This window comes from Notamacropus eugenii, chromosome 6 (assembly GCF_028372415.1).
Source record: "Notamacropus eugenii isolate mMacEug1 chromosome 6, mMacEug1.pri_v2, whole genome shotgun sequence".
In the NCBI taxonomy this organism is placed as follows: Eukaryota; Metazoa; Chordata; class Mammalia; order Diprotodontia; family Macropodidae; genus Notamacropus; species Notamacropus eugenii.
This window is the reverse complement of record NC_092877.1, coordinates 29224339-29247329: the sequence shown is the minus strand read 5'-3', so window position 1 is coordinate 29247329 and position 22991 is coordinate 29224339. Positions and strand designations below refer to the sequence as shown.

The following is a 22991-nucleotide window of genomic DNA, read 5'->3' as shown; positions in this document are numbered from 1 at the left end:
GCCTCAAATTAAAATCGTCCTTCCATATCAAGTTGTGGAGACAGGACCATGGACAGCCTCTTGCTTACAGCAAGACGTTGAATAAATCTCAGAATTCACCGACAAATCCCAAGTTGCCTTCCTCGATTAACTGAGGAACAAAGAGATTGCTATGGAGTTTTCTCCATGTATAATTTTATTTCCTGGAATCAAAATGAACGCATTACACTCAGATTTGTCTATCATCCTTTCTCCCTAACAGTTAAATAAGCAACTCTCCTTTCTTCCAACCACATCTCAATGTCAGTTAATGTTCAGAGATGATGAGGGATTTTGCACTGATTTCTTTTTCATCAGAGGTACTTTAGAAAAATTTACCAATGGAATATTGGTACCAAGAACTCCATTTGTGCTAACTAGTGATAACTGGAAGTGATCTCCCTAAGCCAAGCAAGCATATATGTATGTCAAGAAAGAAAGTAGCTTAGAAAGTAGGCTTTGGAACCTAGTCCTAGGGGATAAGTCCAATCCAACTCTTCAATGAATAAATTATGGTTTTCTAAAAATGGTGATTTTTTTTTTCCAGCCACTATAGGCCCTTAGTAGAGTCTCTGACTGACTCTGGAACAGTGGAACACAATCTTAATTCCACTCAAAGGACCTGGGTTTGAATCCTAGTTGTGTGACTTTTGACCTGTGTGACTTTGGACAAATCACTTATTTTCTCTTGGCCTCAGTCTCATCTTCAAAATCTGGGCATAGCCTTCAGAATGCTCTTCCTGCTTGGAATATATGATCCTATAAGACATGTGGTTTTAATTCTTTGACTGCAATATATATTACCAACTCTCTCTTCTGTTTTAAAGGGTGTCATTCAAGATGTGAAAGTCATCTTTATGCCAAATGGATACATAACGCAATGTCCTAACCTGAATCGCAGTAAGTAACAGCTTGTTGACTTGAGAATGTGCAGATTTCAATGATTTATTAATGGCTTAGGTTCTATAAACATGGTGTTTTTAGACCAACAACTGAAATCTGGCTATATTGGCTATTAAAAACTGTAGAAATAATGTTTTTAGAGTACAGTATTTACATTAGATGTTTTGTTTAGTTTTAATGTCTAGCATAGGGGTGGGGAACCTGTGACCTTGAGAACATATATGGTCCTCTAAGTCTTCAAGTGGGATCCTTTGACTCTTAATAAAAGGATTTGTTCTGTAAAACTTGAACTCTATCAAAAGGCTGCACCCAAGGACCTAGAAGGCCACAAGTGGCCTGGAGGCTGGAGATTCCCCACCCCTACCTATCAATAGCACTCAAACATGTCATATACCTACTTGATGATCTCCCATGGCTCTCTATTGTCTCTGAGATAAAATACAGAACCATATTTTACCATAAAAGGCCATCCACCATCTGTTTACCACCTACCTTTCCAGTGTTGTTTCATATTTCTTCCCTTCATGATCTCTCTATTCAAATCAAACTGATCTTTGAGAAGTTTGCCCTAGATGACATTCATCTTATCTTGTTGCCTTTGCATAAATAGCTCCATTATGAATTGCATAGGTATGCCAGAATGTATCTCGTATACATTCCCTAGTTTCCTTCAGTACACAGCTCAGCGGTTCTGTCCAATACCTTTCAGACACTCCCCTTTCCCTGCCCCCAAAGAGTTCTCTCTACATTTTTGGTACATATTATATTCCCATTGTAGCTTGTAATCTCAAGGGAAAGGAGAATTGGCTTTTTTCTTTGGTTTCTCAGCATCAAACACAATGCCTTACTTGTAATATAGGTGCTTAACATATATTTTTTGAATCACATTGGCTCTATTTTCCTTCAGTTTAGATAATACTCTGTTTCTAGTTCCCCTGTTCTTGTGTGTCAACAAAAAGTTCCAGATTTGAAATCCCTTTAGATTCCACTCCAGTTCCTATTTCTGTCTCTCACTCTGCTTTTGTCTCTGTGGGTCTCTGAGTCTATTTTTTCCTCTCTGTTTTTCTTTCTCTCTCTCTCTCACATACACATGCATGTCACTAGGAAACCAAGTAAATGCTGTTTTTCTGTTTCTTCTTACCATATGTTGGCTCTGCATTGACATATATGTCTCTATTTTCTTTATTGAGCATGTCCAACCTGCAGTGATTTCTTAAGCCTGGTGCAAGGGATAATGGATTTGCAAGAGCTTTTGGCCAAAATGACTGCCAAAGTAGGTACCTGAATTTTACTTGTGATGTGTCATTCCATTTCTCATTTCTGTTTGGAATTTAAATGGATATGCTACAATGCAAACATTTATCCTTGGCTTCTGCTGTGTGTTACTATAAAAATGGTTTATTCTTACTTACAATAAGAGTAGTGGTAGTAAACATAACCATTCACTTCTCTTATGCTACTGGGTTTTCTCAGGATGTTTATTCAAAGAGTGTTTGGGAGCAATATATATTATGTTTAGATCTATACTCAGAGGGGGCAAGATATATTTTTCAAGTATGTGTTATAAACACCTATGGAAAGGTATTTTATCACTACTGTGTATGTCACTAATAACTGGGCAGTCCATGGATAAAATGGTATAAGGGGCAGATTTTGTCTTCACATGACCCTGTACCCTTTCTTTCCTTTTAATGTTACCCTTTCTTATTTTGGCCTCCCTTTCTCCAGGAAGTTGTCTGACAACCTCTCTCCTTTGGATATATTCTCATATTCAGAAAAAGTTTCCCAATACACCTAATTTAGCCCCAGTCATCATTCTTTGCAGAGGTGGGGGGGGAATAAACTATGTATGCAGAGCATTCCATATACAATCAAACTCAGTTGATAAGTTTTGCTGAAGTGCCTCTCTCCATCCCACCCCTAAGATCTTTATTCTTTGTTAAGGATGGAGGTAGAGGAAGAGGAAGGTATATAGGTATAAATGAAGAGAATATAAAAAAGACAAACAAAAATTATATTTTAAATATATTACCCTTTCTGGAAATATATGAAATTTTGGAGAGATTAATAGTTACCATGCAGGAATGAGTTGAGCCAGCATGGTGTGATACAAAGAATGCTAAATTTATAGTCATAGGACCTGAACTTGAGTTCTGACCTTGTCATTTAGTTTCTGTATGACATTCCTTGGGACAGTAACAACCTCTTGATGCCTCAGTTTCCTCATTTATATAAAATGGGGTTGAATTACATGATTAGCAAGATACTTTCCACCTCTAGAGCTGTGAGTCTATGATCTCATAATTTTTTATATTATTTCAAGTGTTAGGAGTAAGCAAGAATGGAATGTGTTTTCTAGCACATGGATCTTGCTCTGTGGTACTTTTCATATCTTTGCATACAAATATATTTCCTTCTATAGGTAACAGCTGTGCTTACTGACAGTTTTGGTAGATATTGTATGATGTGGTGAAAGGATCAGAGATAGAGAACACGAAGGAACTGTAGAAGTCTTTTATTCCATTTCATAGATGAGGAATTTCATTTTATTTAATAAATAAGGTATTGAAGCTCCAAAGAGGTTGGAGGACTTGTCTGAGGTCATACAAGTAGGACGTTACAAAGGTATGATTTGAATCCTGGTTCTTTCGCTCTAAATCAAGTGTTCTTTCCACTGCACAATACTGTTTCCAGTTGTCTATGTGTTTATGTGTGAGTGTGTCATATATGTAGGTAGGGTGATTACACTGGAAGGTAGTAATGCAATAGTTCACAGTTTGAAGCTATTCTCAGGTTATTAAAGCACCATTTTATTCATTGGTTCATTTATAATTTATTCACTCATTTATTCATTTGTTTACCTATTTATTTATTTCAATGTTTTATTAATGCTTTTTAAAACATTGCTATTATTTCCTTAAACACTCCTCCAATAGAACTCTCTCTTGAGATAAAGAAGTATAGTTAAGTAAAACAACATGACACATTCACCATGTCTGGCAGAATGTACTTCAGTCTGTACCTATAGTTCACTATATCTTTTCGGAGTGGAGAGAAGCATATTTCATCTTCAGTCCTTTGTAGACAAGATGGGTCATTGCATTCATTTAGGTTTTGTTGGATTTGATGTTTTTTCCTTCCATTTAACTCTGTGTAACTTCTTTGTGTCTTTTTGGTTCGGATTATTTTCCTATGTATTATTTCAGTTGCTTTGAGCAGGGGAGGTGGGAGGGGTTTACTATACCCAGGAAGTCACAGATCTTACCTTCCCTCACCTCCCTCTAAATAATTAATTTATATATGTATATTTCCAAGCTTCTCTAGATTCTTCCTATTCATCATTTCCCCCTATGCAATCACATTCCATTTTGTTCTTATAGCATATTTTGTTCAGCCATCCCTCCATGGAGTGCGTTGCCTTTGGTCCAAGTTTCTTTTGACCACAGGAAGAACTCCCATAAATAACTTGGTATATAACATCACACTGTCACAATGAGTATCATAAAATCTCACATAATTGGGGAAGCTGAAGGTATTCATATTGTGAATTTAATTAAAGCCAAGAACAAACTCTTCTCTGTGGCTCCTTTTGTTGAAAATTTTCCTCAAACTGAGTTGGTCTACTCTTCTGTCTTAGAAAGCAACAGATGGGATTCATAAATGAATCTGTGGACCTTTTCTTCCCATTTGATATCAAGACATCAAGTGTGCAAAATATTTTACATATATGATCTCATTTGAGCCTTCCAACAACTCTGTGAGATCACTTCTTGAGCTATTGTTAGCCCCACTTTACAGGTGAATAAACTGAGGTTCAGAGAGGTGAAGTGATTTGCTAATGTTCATATGTATGGTAAAGCCATTGGGAAAAAAAGTGAATAGATTTGAGAAGGCAGTTTTTGAGGGGGTTATGGATAGGAGACTAGACTCTCGGGTTCATTATGGACCTTTATGGGCCTGTGCTTCACCTAGTTCATGTCATGGACCCCTTTGGAAGTCTGCTAAAGCCTATGGGCCCTTTCTCAGAAGAATATTTTCAGAAGCCTAAAATAAAATACAAAGGATCACAAAAGAAACCGATTATAGTGAAATACCATTGTCAAAATATTTTAAAAAACGAGTTCATGGTCCCCAAGTTAAGAACTTCTCTTTTATTCTCAGTGCCTGAGATAGACTCATGGCATTGACCTTGGACAATGGATGCTGGTACACAATTTGTCTGGTCCTTAGTGGAATGAGGGTGGTGTCCTTAAACAGACTAAGGGTCTCCCTATATGATACCAAACATTTAACTAACCATGGAGTTTTTTTCTCTTCCTATTTTAGGCCTGCTGTTTTTATTTTTATGGATGTAGCCTGAAAGTAATAGTTATGTGGAGAAAGGCATTTGTTACATCTAGCATGTTCCTAGCACTGTTAAGATACTCCATGACCTCAGTTAAGGACAACAGTTAGAAAACAATTGAGTTGGGTCTAAGAGATAATAGTTCTGAGAAAGTGAGGATTTTATAAAGGTGAAATGGACATCATTAGTCCCATCCTACCTCAGGCTATGGCTAATTCCCTGCCACGGAGTACACTGTCGCCACAGCATCTAGAGAACTTTGTGTTGGGTGGGTTAACATTGTGAATGTCAAGATCAATTTAAGGCTTTTGCCTAGGTTGAAGAAACTGTTTCCCTGAGTAGATTTATCTTATTTTGAAAACCACCCTGCGTTTCGTAATCTATGCTGGTATGTTCGCTGTTTTGGCAAGTACTTTCTAGAAAGACAGAATATTTCAACACACACGTACATGCAGACACACACACACAGACACACACAGACACACACAGACACACACAGACACACACAGACACACACACACACACACACACACACATACCCCTAGGAAAAGGCACATGAACTGGCCCTAGTCAACTGAGAGTTTAAGTAATAGCTTTTTTGCTGATATTACCTGTGTAAATGTGAAAAAGGACAATTATCTGGCTTCCTGATGTGTTGCCTACATAGATTCCTATTACCTATTGTCTGAAGTAGCTTGGTCTCTATGCTGTTAATTATATCTGAGTTCACTACCACATTTTGGGAACAAGAAACATGCCACTCAGGTTCAGATGATTAGGAGTTCCTGTTCCCCCACTTAGGGAATGCCCTTCTATTCTTTCCTCTTTTGTATTGGTAAGAATGGCATTTTTTCTCATTTTAACAATGCATTGGATGCCATGTTGTGCTTAATGAGAACATTGCTCTATACGTAGGACACATTGCATCTAATTGTGGGGCATTCACAAGCTGACTATGAGAGAATCAGCTTTTCGAAGCCTCTCGCCCTGTGTTATATTTCTGACTCTATCAGCTCAGACCTGCTACTGTGACCACAGATAAATAAGCATTTGTTCCTCAAGTATGTATTTTTGTGTCAGCAATGGCCTTGAAGAATGTGGATGGAGTATACATGGGGTCCTCAAGGCCGATCATGAGAACTCATGCATTGAAAAGGGATGGGGCAGAAAATGAGTTGAAAAGAAGGTAAACAGAGATAGAGAGGATGGCAAGGAAGTGAGAGAAGCACCTGTATTTTTGATCCCTTTGTCAAACACGTCTCCCAGTAACTTTCTGAGCAAAAGAGACACATGTGTAAACTCAGTCAGTGGCAGCTTTTTGGATGACAAGAAACGGGAAAGGAAATGAGACAGTTCTCTTGAGTCATCCCTTTCCACAGATGGAAGCTTGATGAGCCATGCAGAACACTAGTACCTCTTGGCCCCTGTAATGGAGGAGTCACTGCAATGGGGGATGTGAAATAAGTCCAACCCTAAATAAATATCCTAGGTGGGGGAGGAGGAGGGAACAGCATGCCGCAGTGACAAGTATATGCAGATCAATGTTCTCCCTTCACATCATTAAACTCTCCATGCCAGAGGATTTGGGAGTGTCCTTGGGGGAAGGTTGGTCTTAATGGGCCAGCATGGGAGCAAATGTAGTTTCGAATGAAAGACATTCTTCTAGAAGGGTTAAGACGTGCTTGCCAAACTTAGAAAAGGTGGGCAGGCATAGTGGAGATTAAACCAAAGATAACTCAAACATTTGCCCACTTGATCTGACTATTTTTATTGTTGAGTCATGCAGTAGGGTAGGGGATGAAGTAGGAGCCTGTCATTAAAGCTTTGGTCTAGAACAGGGTCCATAGACCCTAGAAAGTCTATGGATAGATTTCAGAGAATCTAGGAATTTAATTGAAAAATATTTTGGTACCTATATTCTTCCATGATTAATTTCTTTTGTAATTTTATCTTTTTATGCATTTTAAAATGTTTTTTTGAGAATGGATTGGCTTTACTAGACACAGAAAGGGTAAAGAATTCATGTTCTTAGGCACCAAGTCCTGCCTCTGACACTGACTAGCTAAGTGACCCTAGGCAAGTAACCTTTCTGTGCTTCTTTCAAATGTAAAAGAGGACTACTGATTGACAGGATTATGTGGAAAGTGCTTTGCAAATTTAAAACCCCCGTAGAACTGAGAGCTATGTTAAGGACCTAAAAGAGGGCAACTAGTAAGCCCTGTGAGAATTTGTAGAAGGAATTTGGGTTGGTTAACTCGGAGAAGAGAAGATTTGGATGTGCCTTCTGGCTTTCTCTGAGTATTTAAATACAGTCGTGCAAGAGGGGTCCTATTTGGTGCCCTAGAAGGCACTGGGATCATTAGTTGGAAATTCCACCAAGAGCAGTTTAGGTTTGATAGAAAGAAACCCTTCTTAACAATGAGAGCTGTCTGAAAGTGTAATGGGGTCACTCTAGTTGCTAGACTTTAGTAGAAGTTTTCCAGCCAAGTCTAGATGAGCAGTTGTTGAATGTGTTCCAATGCCAATTTATTTTGTAGTATGGGTTGGATTAGGAGTCCACTGAAGTTTCTGCCCACTCTGAAATTTTGTGCAATGAGTAGTGTTCTCGGGCATGGATAGTCTAGGAACCAAGTGTCCAGGCTGATGAAGGGTTTTTCAGCTGCCTTAGGAGATCAGGGTATAATCAAGAGCTCTGACATCTTAAGGTGGAACCAGTGCTTTTTCAGGGAGAGGGAAAAGGAAGAAATGTTGCTAATTTCCAAATTTTGCTTCTGTTATGTTTCTTACCCCAGTTCTTGTTGATAAATGGGACCCCTCCAAGTATTCTCTGGAGCTGCAGTCCTGAGTCTGTCATAATGAGAATTCACCTACTTTCGGAGGACTTCACCTTGACATCAGCAGCCCCATCCCAGCATCCCCTTCATTTTAGATGCTTTATTCTCTCTCATAGCTCCATTTCTAAGCCTGGTACTCAGGGAAAAAAAGAACTTGGAGCCTGGGAATTTCTTGATTACTTTTGTTGAAATCTTTGACAAATCTATTTATGCAAATCAAGAAGCACTTAGAGTGGCATTTCAGCTTGTAACACATTTAATTTTGAGGCTTTCATTGTTTCACAGAGCTCAGTAGTGATTTTTCAATTAAGCTTAAAGGTTTAACACAATACAAGATTTCTCTTCCCTTTTCTATAGCAGATGCCAAGTAAATAGCATTTCAAAGGGGAGGGGGTGGACCCACCATCACAGCTCCTTTGCTCAGATCCATCCATTGACCTCTCACTGTGAAAAAAGGCTTCACTGCTGTCTGTCTTTGAATGTGTATAGTTAGGGATGAATTATTTAGTAGACGGCTGCATAGATAAAAGTATGAACAAAGAGAGTGCAGTCTTGTAGATGTAGATTTGGTTCTATATCTATTTTGAATCTCTGTCCATTCTTTGGAGCCAAGGTAGATGGTATAAAAATAGCTTTTAAAAATGGAATTTGTATAAATTCAGTGTGATGATGCCAGAGACAGACCATATAATTTTTCCTTGATTTACATCTGCATTCCTCTTATTTCTGTTACGAGATTTAACCAAAAAAAATAATTTTTTTTTTGTTTTAGAAAATGGAAGGCAAGATTACAAATTAAGTATTTTGAAAAATTGGCTTTAGTTCAATTCCATTATTTCTGGGTTCACTGTTATTATAGGGATGCAAGTTTGGGTTTTAAATAATAGTAGAAAAGGTTCAATTAAAACCAAAATCAAAATGCTGAAAGAAAAGAAAGTGGGCTTTTGAAATGCGTGACTTTTGTTTTCTGTTTTAACTGGTACATTGTGAGTGCGGTGTTGGAGACTGCTGAATGTTGCCTGCATTACAGATTCCCTCAGGTACAGCCTTAGAGTAGCCTAAAATTCTGTTCATTCTAGGAGAGATGCATTTTCAACCTCTCGTACGGTTTCGTTCTCAAAATAGTGAAATTTTCAAGTGTGCCAGTGCTAATGAGACAGATACTAGAGACAGTCTAAGTATTAACTGAAATATATATATATATATGTATGTATATACATATATATTTCCACTGAAAAGTGATGTCCCAATCTAGGACATCAGACTGTTTTTGAGAGGGATACAAATCTATTCTGATTTCCTTCATTATTCAAGAAAGAAAATGGACCCATCATTATTTTCTGTGAAGCTCATGGAAGATAGGATTATTCATCTTTTCCTTCTTTTTTATTTTCTTTTTCCCTCTAAGGCTTGAGATCACCAGAGGAAAGTTATATTTGGCAGTTAGAAACATAGATTTATGCAGGAGTATAGGCCAATTATTATTTCTTCTAGGACTTAATAAGACTGGGAAGGAAACGCATAGTTTATGAGAATGTTTATCTTTTCCTTCTCTTTCTTCTAATTTTTCTGAAGGTTAAGATTACTGAGTCTGAGGTTTGAAATGTTGGGAGAAAGACATAAAAGCTTCCAACATGCTGAGTGTTAAACCAACGGGAAGACACAAGAATCACAAAAGACTGGGAAGGCATAGATGGCTTGCAATCTATTTGTAGAAAACATCAAACTAAAATCATCACAGATTCATTGGCACATTTGAGTACTTAGGGACAGAGTATTTGGAGGAAGTTGTAATTGTCAAATAGGAACTTGGACATTAAGTTTTGGGGAGTCTGTTAAACCATTAGCTTGACATACCAATGATGTTAATGACATTCAGGGCAAGTTCTGCTCCAAAGTTTCATTGTGGGAACATTGGGTTCTCCTGTCATTGAAACACAAACACTGGCAGGATGTACCAAGGTGGGCTGGCTTAGAGCATGGTATGGAGACGGTTGTATCTGTTGTCAGAGGAGCAGTCTAGCAAAGTTTAAGATGCTTCTCATCAGTTTAGCTGCTGTGGGTTGAATTCTTTGACCATCTTAACACTCTAGTACCACCCCAAAAGGTGCCAGTAAGTTGTCATCTGCATCTGGGATGGGAGATTTCACACTGATAAAATCATAAGCCCTTGGAGTAGTAAGGCATTACACATACACACTATACATGATATATACATACACATCATCTATCGATCTGTCTACCTATTTGTCTATGCATCTCTGTTGAACCTATGATTTACAGAATTCGGAGGGAGGAAACTCGCTCTATCAATGCAGATTAGGTCTTGCTTTAAAGAGTTGCATAGGATACTGAAAATTTAAGTGACTTACCCAGGGTCCCACAGTATTTACGTGTAAGAGACAGTGCTTGAATCCAGCTCCTGTTGTCTCTGAAGTTGGTTCTCTATCTGCTCCACCAGTGCAATAAAACTCAAATACAGACAAGGTCATTAACTACATACATGGCCTGAAGGCCATGTATTGATGGAATCCAAAAATCACATATTAGCATTATCTATGTTCTATTTTATTTTTATTAATTTTGTTAAATATTTCCCAATTGTATTTTATTCTGTTTCTGGGTGCTCTAAAGACTGTCGCAGACCACAATGTGACCCACAAGGTTTGACATTTTTGTTCCACATCATGCTGTCTCTCAAACTGTTATAGACATCTGACTAAATTCACTTCCTCTGTTAGTTTGTTAAGATGGGTTGGCATATCTGAGCCAAGGGAGCCGGTCTGTTTTAAAAGTTCATGATTCCAACAGTCATTGAGCACACAGGGCTAAATTCAGTTACATGGGACCCACGACACAGAACTCCGATGTTTTCCTGGATGGGGCTTCATTGCTACTTGCCCAATGCCTTTCCATTGCATACTTCCCTTTCTTGCCTTGCTGTGGCCAAATCTCCTGCTTCAAAGATCTGGCCTCTTTGCTTACCTTCATCTTGACATCATGAAATGATTACTGATTGTGATGTTGATTGATCTTGAAAGCAATGGCTCTGAGTGAAAACTGGAAGCTTAGGAGGTCAGACATACTGTAAGGTGTTATAAGAGGTTTAATATTTTAGATAAAGTCAACTTGTTTTGTTTTTGGAAAGGGTAACAGATTTACCCAGGTTCCTGTTGTCTTCCAATTGTTCACTTTTTTAAGTTATTTCACTGCTTGTTGGAATCCATGCTAAGAGCAGGCAGTGAGTGGAAAGAGTTGTTTGAGAAAATAAAAATCAGTAAAACTTTTTTAAAAATCTATTTTGACTGATATCTTTTGGTTCTATATCACTTACATTTCTCATTACATTCTTCTCTTTCATTTTTTAAAAGTAAGAAAAAAGTCAGCAAAACTCATAGAAACATATCTTTAAAAAGTTTCACATTATATCCAGTGTTCCACATTCATTGCCCCCTACCTCTGCAAAAATACACAAACAAAAAACCCACCAAAAACAAAAACAAAAGAAAAACACATAAAAGTATCTTATCTTTCATTGGGTCCTAGCTTGGTCAATATAATTTGGAAGTATCCAATTTTGACTTCAGCAAAATATTGTTAATATTCTCTTATAGAGGTTATCATCTCATAGAGGGTTTGTTGGGTGTGTGTATATGAAATCAATGAGAGCATGGTTTTTAAAATTATATTTAGATTTTGTTTATTTATGAAGTCATTGTACTCATTAGGATAAATATTTGATGGAACCATCTGGGTTAGAACCTCAGATAAAGGAAACCTCTTGGGAATCAACACCATCATGGCAGAAGTTCTATAGGTGGACATTTGATTTGAGATATTTTAAGCTGATCAAAGATGAGAGTGCTTTCGTAGAGTACTTTAAGTGAAGTTGGTTAGGAAAATAAAGGAATACGTGAGAATCAAGAAGGCCAAGGGAAATGATTTCATGACTCTTGAATAAAATATTTCCTTTCAAACCACAGCAGATGCAATTTTGGAACTAAAGGAGGTAGGACAGTAATGATGAAAAGACAGTCATTATCCCACTACCCCAAGGATGCATTTTCTATCTTGATAAAATGGCTATATTGAAGCAGGATATAGAAATGGTTCCCTGGTAAATTGTTTAAAGAAACTTCCTCTTGTTGATCAGTGTTTCATCTCTCTCCTTCCCTCCTTTTGGACAATATAGCATATACCTGGGAACCTAAGTTTGGAAATTCTTAAGCTTGGCTTACAGGTATGGGAAATAGGACTCTTGGGTTTTTCATCCTTTCCCTACTGATTTCTCCCCAGATTCCCATCTGCTGGAGCAAAAGCTGATTTTATCTTTTAAAAACCATGGCCATTTGATTAAAATGGGAAGGATGATGGTGGGGAGAAGAAGTCAAGGGAATAGGCATTTTTAAAGGACCTACTGTGTGCCAGGCATGGTGCTAAGAGCTTTTTACAACTCTTATCTCATTGGAATGGGGAGGTAAAGGTAGAAGACAGAAGATGAATAGAAGTACACCAGGGTTCATGATTATATTGCCTGTAAACATTTTAATGAGTACTCAAGAATATATTCATTATGAGTGCTTCAATGTGTGGTGTGAGCTGAAAGTACACAAATTTATGAACACCCGTGAGGTCGCTGAGATACAGTTTAATGTCTCATTTGGTGTTCATTAGACCATGGAAGGCAATATGTCTTCAATTTAGACTGATTTCACCTTGTGTATCAAAAATTAGATTCTGTTAGGGAACGGTGAGTGGTTTGAATTTTCTTCTTCCTCTTTCTCTCCTTCCCTCCTCCTCCCCATTTTTGTCTTGGCTATGTGAAAAACCTTGCAAGTGAATCTTAGAAATTACAACTAGCAACTTTGGTTTACAGCTGAATTATGCAGAAACGAGGCTCAGTCAGTTGGAAAACTGCCATTGCGAGAAGACCTGTCAAGTAAATGGACTGATCTATCGAGACCAAGACTCCTGGGTAGAGGATGATCACTGCAGGAATTGCACATGTAAAGTAAGGCTCTTTGAAAAAAGCACATTTAAGGGGCAGAGAACTAATTATGGTATAATCTTGCTTCTTGGAGACATATGTTAACTCTGAGAATTATCATCTTTTTTTTGAATGCACCCACTGGCAATTTTGAATGATTGTTAAGAAATGTTGGAAATTTGCCATTTAAAAAAATATGAATCTTCAGAACATAAAATTGACTTTCCCTTGACAGTAGTCTCTCACTTGTTCTAATTGTATCCTTGAGAAGCTTATTGTTTAGAGGTGGGAGGTAGGGAAATTTATCTTTTGGGCTCAGACTCAGAGGCTGGTTTCATTCATCATGAAATTGGGGGTGCAAAAAAGGTCATTGGACTTGGAGCCAAGAACCTGGGTTTGAATGTACAACACACACACACTTGTTGTGTGACCCAGGACAAAACATTTAACCTGAGTCACAGTGTGTCTGAGTCGCACTTTTCTCATCCATAAAATGAGAGTAATAGTAGCATTGATTTTCCAGAGTGGCTGTGTGGATCAAATAAGAATAAATGGAAAACGCTTTGCAAACTTCAAAGTGCTATGGAAATGTTATTATACTTTCCCCATATAAGGTGCTAAATGTGACTTTAATTTGCTTCCTAAAATGTGTCCTCATCTTCCGTAGTGACAGCTATGGCTTCTGTGGTCATGATTTAAGAATTGGAAGGAGTTTTAGTATGTAAATCTTGTCCCACTGAAATTATTTGATAAATATCTATAGAATGTCGTTGTTTGTCCAGGAAAATACAAAACTGATTGTTTGTGCCTTGACAATGATTGACAGAGTCTGCAAAGGGTGCTATTTATGTTCTTGTAAAATGGGCTTTTGTTTTCTATCTAATTTATTTGTCCTGAGTGGGCATGTGGGATAAAAATCAATGATGTATATCAGGAAAGTAACAGAGGTGGCTTGAGTTCATTCAGGTTACAGAAAAAGTTCTCTTTTTGATCCAGGAATAAATTTAAAACTTCTAACACTGCTTTTATTTCTCTGAAGTTTCTGGGATGAGGATTTGGGTCTTTAAAAGGAAACTCCTAAGGCCCCTTTTCCATTCCCCCTTTCTATTCCCATTCCTTTTCTCTTGCCTTGTTTTATGAATTTTTGTTTTATGTCTATCTCATCTCAGTCCCGATAACTCCTCATCCACCCTCTGCCCAATAGAATCCATCCTTAGAACCAAGATACTCATTTAAGAAAGCTTAATTATGTCTCAAATAATGCAATCCTGTGCAAGGTTCACTTTATTCAAATTTGCACTGCACATTTCCATTGGACTGAAATGAGTTATCATATTTTTCATAATTATAACTCTGAACCATGTGAATTTAAATACGTGCAGCTACTTCATGTGATTCACTACTCTCATTAATCATAACCTAGCTATAAATCAGTGAATTGGTCCCTTTGAAAATGTATATCTGATTCTGCACCTAAGTCTGCCACTTCTCTGCTGAAAGGTAAGAGTAATGCCTTAAAGTCAGTTCTCTGATGTGGTCATGTCAGAATTCTACTGCCTTTCAATGTTGTTTTCCTTTATACTAGGTATGCCAAAAGTCTTAGAGCCATTTAACACTTCGATAATGTAAAACTGCCCTAAGACTTTTGGAATACCCTGTGTTATGATGGTCATTGTGTGAGTCATACCAGTCTTCTGTATTTTGAATCTTCCTTCTCTGTTCATCCTCAGAGTGGAGCAGTCGAATGTCGGAGGATGTCCTGTCCCCCTCTCAACTGTTCTCCTGACTCACTCCCTGTTCACATCGGAGGCCAGTGTTGTAAAGCATGTCGCCGTGAGTACAGGCTTGGATGATGTATATGCATGTTTCCATTAAGGGATAGTTAGTGTTTCTTTCCCACCCACCCCCTCCTTGTTGAGTAAGTACAGGTAAAATGGATCAAAAGCAGTTTAAATAAACATTAACATATGATGATGGTGTAAATTAATTTGCCAGTAGGGGAAAATAGTATTGTAGTTCTCTGGGGTCATTTTTAGAATCCAAACAACATGGCATACCTAGGATTTTAAGTCTAGCAAATGAACCAAACTATTAACTTTTTTTTGTCTACATGGGAAGAAATGTGCCAGTCTCTCTTTCTGTCACTCTCCCGTGGCATTCTATCTCCTATATCCTTACCTTTGCAGGCACTGGCCCTAGTGCTCAGAGCATGCACCCTCCTCACTCCCACATCTTTGGAACACCTGTTTTCCTTCAAACTTACGTCAGCTGCCAACTCCTTTTCTGATTTTTCCAGATACTTGTGCCTTCTTCACCACAAAATTATTTTGTTTTGACTTTCTACATATTTATTTTTATTTCCATGTGAGTATCTTGTCTCTCCATAGAATGTCAGCTCCATGAGGACAGAAATATTATCATTTTTCTCTTGGTGTCTCCAGCACTTAGCACAATATAGATATTTAATAAATGTGATTCATTGTGGAAACCACGGCTGCAGAGATTCAACATCACCAGATGTTGAATTTGTGTTTCATAGAATAGTGTAGTAGAAAGAGTATTATATTTTCAATCAGGAAAGACATGTTCAAATCCCAACTCTGATACGTAGTAGTTAAGTGATCACAGGCAAGTCATTTAACACATCAGTACCTCAGTTTCCTTACTCACAAAATGGCAATAATTGTACCTGTAATATTTTACCTCCAGGATTGCTATGAAGATCAAATGAGATAATATTTGTGTAAAATGCCAAGTTACTATTTTCATCCTGGAAATATAGGCATTAGATTATATTTTCATAATACCTCTTGTATATACCCTTTCTCCTTTTTAATACTGTCACTATCTGGGTGCAGGTCACCTTCATCTGGACTCTTGCAATAGCCTGTGGGTGGGTCTCTGTTTCAGTTCTCTGCCCGCCCCCTTCCCAAGTCCATCCTCTGCTTAGCTGTCAAATTGTTCTTAAAGTACAGATCTGACCATGTCATCCTCTCAAAACCAGTATATGTCAGAGGTAGGACCGGAACCCAGATTTTCCTGGCTCTGGGGCCAACTCTTTATTGGCTAGGCTCTGCTACTTCTCTCAGAATTATGGAGAGTTATAGTTAACAAGTGACCATGCAGTCTCTTCTTGAAGGCTTCCACTGAGAAAGGACCCACTACCTATCCCAATGGTCCATGCTATTTTTGGATAACTCTATTAGGCAAAGATTTTTACATCAAGTTTAAATTTACTTCTTTGCAATTTTTAGTCATTCCAGTGATTTTGCCTTCTAGCACCAGACTGAAATCTAATCCCTCTTCCATGTGACAGCTTTGCAAATAGTTTAAGGCAGTTATTATGTTTCCCTAAGGAGTCTCTTGTTTAGTTCTGTTTTAGAATGTTCAGTTCAAGGTGCTAGTAGGACGTTCAAGTGTAGAACCAATCTAGGCAGTTGAAAATAAAGAACTGTGACTCATAAGTACCAATAATGGTGGAGATTGAGCTGGGGTTTACAGGAATGAATGAATGAATGAATTGAAAAGCATTTATTAAGCACCTATTGTTTCTAAAGCACTATGCTAAGCACTGGGAATTGTTGTCCTGCACTCTCAAAGAGGACTAAAATGATATCACCTTGATAAAATCAAGTTTCAGTGTTTCTGACTGTGGCTGAACAGACCGATACAAGCTTGGAATGCTCTACCACAGATTGAGCACAGATTGCCCATGTGAACATTTGGGGTGGATAATCTAAATCGGCACATCTTACATTTCCTTTGAGCTGTTTCAATTCTGCTTTGCTCATACAGCATATCACCTTCTCTAATGTGGGCACACCATGTTGTACGGTCCTGTGCCAGTGTCTCCCATGCCACACAATCAATTCCAAAGTTCTTGAGAGAGACCTTGAGAGTATCCTTGTATCGCCTCTTCTGACCACCATGTGACCACCTGCCCCATGCAAGTTCTCCATAAAATAGTCTTTTAGGCAAGCGTACATTTTGCATTCCAACACTGTGCCCAGCCCATCTGAGTTGCACTCTCTGAAGCAGTGTTTGAATGCTTGGCAGTTTCGTTCAAGTAAGGACCTCAGTGTCTGGCACTTTATCCTGCTAGGGATCTTCAGAATCTTCCCAAGATGGTTCAAATGGAAGCAATGTAGTTTCCTGATATGGAGCTGGTAGACTGTTCATGTTTCACAGGCATACAACAGTGAGGTCAGCACAACGGCTTTGTAAAACTTCAGTTTGATAGTCAGTCTAATACCTCTTCTCTCTCATACTTTCCTTTGGAGCCTCCCAAACACTGAGCTAGCTCTGGTAATGCTTGGGTCAACTTCATTATCAATGTGTACATCCCTGGAAAGCACTAAGAATACCCATAGAAAAAGGTGCTAGTCTGTTCCCTTAAAGAGCTTGTCCTCTATTCTATTAGAAAATGAGATAAAATCAGGAGATAAGGCATATAGGATTTTCAGCTCCATTTTAGATCAAAAAGCCCCATAGTCTTGAGAGCACAATGGCAAAGCAGGTGATAATATATCTTCTTTAGTGGCATTTACACTAATAAAACCATGTCCATCTCTGTTCTTGAGTCATTTGACAGTATCAAGGACTTTGGTGGCGAAAACTTTCTTTGCTGAACCTTCAGAAGCTGTGGCTGCAGAGGCTACATGGGTCAGTTCCCTGGAAAATGGCTAGAGGCATAGCCTAGAGGAAGGGCCAGTGTTCTAGGAAGGCACAGCTCTGTCTTTGGCTCTTGGGTTTATGTCAGTAGTTGGAGGTGACATGATCTCAGGCTCCTTCTCCCCAGAGCTTTCTTCCTTGGTTAATAGTTTATTTATATAATGGCTTTAAGGTTTACAAAGTGCTTTCTTGGTCACAAACCTGCAATTTGCTAGTCATCTCCATAAAGGAGATTGTAGAGCTTGAGGGAGGGGATAAACTTGCTGTAGGAGAAAGTGTAGAAAGGGAAGAGAAGGGGTCAAGTACAGAGACTTGGAGAAATGGAAAGGTGAGCCCTTCATCGACCATTTCTTTTTTTAAGGAGTATACAAGATGTTGATTTTTGACATTTCAAACCTGTGAGCACTGAAGAATGGTTTGGGGGCAGGTCTGAAGTCAGAGAGCTTTCTGTAGACAGAGTGTCCTGAAGTCTACTAAATCTCATTTTTTCTCTTGAAACAAACGTTAGCACTATGGACTCTAGACCCAAATATTAAAGCCAAGCCTTTGGATTTAAAAAGATCCATCTGCAGATTTCTCTTTTAGGTTGTTGCAAAACCAAACCAAATGCAACTCCACCCAATAACTTTGGCCTATACTTCATGGAAATATGACATTTTCTGATTCAAATGTCACTGGTACAATGTTGAAGATTTCAAGAATCCACTTAAATTTGAACTCTTTTCTCCCCAAACTCAACTAAAGGCACCTGATTTGCCTTTTGGATTATTTTCTCAGAGAGAAAAAAATGAGATTTTTGTAGCAGACCAAGAATTAGAATAGCTAGAACCAATGTTTGGCAGCAGCAATTATATTGAAGGAGAAAGACTGAGGATTGAGAAATTGGAGGCACATTGGTGATCCTGAAAAAAGTAACTCAAAATCACTTTGTAGTTTGGTGCCACATTTATAAACTCAGCCAATTGCAGTCTTAAAGGAGCTAGACATGCCTTAAGTAAAATCTGTCTTTAGGCAGCCCCGTTGTATGAAGAATGAGGTAGGGCTGTCCAAGGGATACTTGATTCTGAAGCAATTTGGATGATTTGAGCGTATGTGTCCCTATGCTCATGGGCATATGTAGTTTGAGTAAATGCAAGGATGGTGTCCTTATCATTTGAAATGTGTCCCAGAAGTGATCAATTTCAAAGAGGAAGAGAGGAAACAAACTAGACACATGTCTTGAGACATTACATATCCAAGTCAGCATGTGGTGATGGAGAACAGGGAGATACTATTCTTTGGTCCCCAGCCAGAGTAAAGAAGCATCTGGCAAGTTTGACAGCAATGCACTTAGCAGGATGAGCCACCTGGATGAGTCTGCACCAGCTGCAGTTGGGAGCACTGGAGGTTTTTTCACAAAAATCTCAGGGCTTTGAAAATAGGGTCGATAAATGAAGAGTGAAATGGAAAACTTCATCTTTTGGCAAAGATGTCATGAATGTGCTATCCAGATAATTCAGGTACAAAGGGGAGGGAGGAGAGAGAGAGACAGAGAGACAGAGAGAGAGACAGAGACAGAGACAGAGACAGAGAGAGAGAGAGAGACACACACACATAGAGAGAGAAACAGAGAGAGAGAGAGAGAGAGAGAGAGAGACAGAGAGACAGAGAGACAGAGAGAGACAGAGAGAGACAGAGAGAGAGAGAGAGGGAACAAGCATATACACAAGTTTGTGTTTGTGTGTGTGTGTGTGTGTGTGTGTGTCTGGTGTAGCATCTGGGTGATGGCATCCATTTCCTATTTTACATTGTGTGTAGACACAACCTGAAGGCTTTCAATATGCACCATAAGACACTGCCCTTTTCTTACTTTCTGTGCTTTATATTTGTTCCTTAGAGGACAGCAGTGGAACTGTAAGCATCCTTTGTGCTCAGAAGACAGAGGCAAATCCATAGAATAATTTTCTGCTGTTGATACAAAGGGAAAATTTAGTATGGTCATTTTTTTGAGGAAGGGGCAAACAGCATATATCTTGGATATTTTCAGTACTACTTTAAAATGGGTCATCCCGGTGAATAAGAATTAGGTTTCAGGGATATTTGAATTTAGTAATAGGAGTTCCACCTAATTTTTTATTTGAACCTACGTTTAAGGTTCAAATGTTCCCCAATTTCTTAAGCTTTTAAACTCTCTTTTCCCAAGGTGAGTTTTTGAGTTCGTCATTTTCCATTAATTGACTTAGAGTTCGTTGTTCTACATTGGTTGACTTTTCTGAACATTAAGGACAAAGTTGTACTTAGATGACTGTCTTTTTTTATTTTAAAGTATGGACAGTGCTACATTTCCCAAAAAACATCTCTGTGGGTAGGTTTATAGATTTAAAACTGTAAGTGACTTTGAAGTAATCCAAGGTAACCCCCTCAATTTATGGATTATTATTGTTATTATTATTAAATGGTCAATACCACTACTATTTTTGTATCCCAAAGAGATCAAAGAAAAAGGAAAAGGTCCTATATGCACAAAAATATTTACAGCAATATTTTTTAGTGGTGGTGAAGAATTGGAAATTAAGAGAATAAATAAATTCAAAAATGACTGAACAAGTTGTGGTATATAATAGTGATGGAATACTATTCTGTTATAAAAATGGTAAAGGAGATGGTTTCAGAAAAATCTGGGAAGATTTGTAAACTGAGGTTAAGTGAAGTTAGCAGAATCAGAATACAGTATGTAGTAATAACAATACTGTAATGTTGATCAACAGTGAAAGACTTAGTTACTCTGATGAACACAGTAGTCCATGACAATTCCAAAGGACTCATGATGACCATGGCTATCCGCTTTTGGACAGAGAACTGCTAGACTCTGTGTTTAGTGTAAGACAGATTTTTAAAATTTTACTTTTCTTGCTTTTTGCAATGTGGATAATATGGAAATATGTTTCACATGACTGCACATGATGGGTATCATATTGCCTGCCTCTCAATGGGTGGGGTAGAGGTGAGAGGAAGAAAGAGAATTTGGAACTCTAAATTTTAAAAAAAGAGTGATGAAAATAAATAAAAATTAAAAATAACAATAACTAGCATCCAAATAATACTCTTAAGGTTTACAATGCATTTAACATATATGTATCATTTGATTCTCACTATAACCCTGTGAGGGTGATGGTATGATTTTCTCTCTTTTATGGACAAGGAATGGAGGTTGAGAGAGGTTCAATGACTTGCCCAGGGTTACACAGCTAAGAAAGGGTCTGAGAAAGGATTTGAACATGGGTCTTCCTTACTTGGAATCCAGCATTCTATCTCCTGTGCCACCTAGGTCCCAGATCACATAGGCTGTGAATTGTCAAGCTGAGAATCAAGCCTGTATCTTCTGGTTTCAAATTCATTACATATTCCACTATGCTACATTGTTTTAAAGTACAGCACAAGGGTTGAAAGAGAAAGAGAATGGAATAAACATGGATATAGTGGCTACCATGGACTAGGCATGTGCTAATCCCTTTAAAAATATCTTATTTGATCCTTCCAAGCACTCTGGAAGATAGATGTTGTTATTATTCCCATTTTATAGATGAGGAAACTGAGGCAAGCAGCTAAAGTGTCTTCCCCCACACAGCTAGTGGGTGTCTGAGACCAGATTTGAACTCAGGTCTTCCTGACTCCCAACCCAGTTCACTATCCACTGCACCACCATCTGCCTCAAAAAAGTATCCTTTGATTTAGATGCTTTTCTAGCCTAGTCTAATCTACTTTAGTCCAACTGGCACTTGTTAAGCAACTATTATCCCTAATACCCTGTGTTAGGCAATGGGACTCCAAAATGAAAATGACTTCAAGGAGCTCATATCCTCCTGAGTGAATATAACATATCAGTCTATAAATACGTATGTGATAATTTGGGGTGGAGGGAGCGATCACAAGAGGAACAGGTAAGGCCTCCCATAGGTGGCAGCACATGAATTAAGCCGTGAAGGTAGTCAAGGATTCTAAGGTGCAGAGTTAATGAAGGAGTTCATGGAGGATACATAACCTGTGTACCAAGAAAGATAATTACTGTATTTTGGTAATTGAACTTTATGTTTTAAACCATCTTGATGCATCCTCTAGTTTCATTTGTGAGTTAGAACACTGAAGCAATTCTAGATATATATATATGTGTGTATATATATACATATACACATATGTACACACATATATACACACACATTTATAAATACAATATATGTATATGTGTATATATGTGTGTGTGTGTGTGTGTGTGTGTGTGTATATATATATATATATATATATATATATATATATATATATATATGGGATTCACAGAAACCACAACCAAAATTAAAGTGTTAATGAAGATAGGAGTCATAATGAGCTACTTTCCCAAACTGCCACTCTCTTCCTGTGTTTAATAGTGAGTGAAAGAATCTATCTTCATTTATTAAGATCTTGGCATCCTGACTAATTTGTTCATCTTGTTACAGCGAAGTGTATCTATGGTGGGAAAGTTCTCGCAGAGGGCCACCGGATTTTAACCAAGAGCTGTCAAGAATGTCGAGTAAGTTGGAGTCTTAACTTTTCTATGTTGACATGACCAGTTCCTTAAATGGATATATATCACTTATATGTCAGCAATATGTGTATATATACATACAATACACATATATGTATGCATATATGTATGTGTATATATGTACACACATGTGTATATATACAGACATGTATAAATACCACAGCATAGCAAGTAAGTATGGAGAAGGATATTTATACGTTCAAAGATTAGATATGGAGGGACCTCAGAGGTCGTTTGGGCAGGTACAACCACCAATATGACATGATTCCTTCCATCATGGTACTCAAAGTAGTGGGAAACAATACATTCTTATATACCCAGGGGAAACATATGACTGAAATAATTATAAGCAAATACAATGTAAATCCATGGTGTCAGATGGTACAGTGGAAAGAATATTGATTCTTGAGTTAGAGGATCTGGGTTCCAATCCTTCTTTTAACAGTTACTACTTATGCATCCTTGGGGAAGTCATGACACCCCTCTGGGACTCAGTTTTCTCATATTTAAAATGAAAGAGTTGAATTCAATTACCTCTAAGATTCTATGTGTAAGGCTAGAATAGGATTGAGCTTGAGAAACTTAAGAATGATTATTTGTAGTAGGATGGAGTTCCAATTATGGGAGGAACTTGTTGACTTCTTAGTTTTGAAACATTATGAAATTGCTGCT

General features: G+C 38.0%; 1 protein-coding gene across 2 annotated transcripts in view; it reads left to right on the top strand.

The window, feature by feature from the left end:
* The window catches only part of NELL1 (neural EGFL like 1), a 905733-nt gene that overhangs the window by 195812 nt on the left and 686930 nt on the right, over nt 1–22991 (top strand). For both annotated transcript variants that reach the window (XM_072619341.1, XM_072619340.1), the window contains exons 6-10: nt 846–918; nt 2112–2194; nt 12977–13111; nt 14818–14920; nt 22231–22304. In XM_072619341.1, coding sequence (XP_072475442.1) covers nt 846–918; nt 2112–2194; nt 12977–13111; nt 14818–14920; nt 22231–22304 — 468 coding nt within the window. The remainder of the gene's footprint in view (nt 1–845; nt 919–2111; nt 2195–12976; nt 13112–14817; nt 14921–22230; nt 22305–22991) is intronic.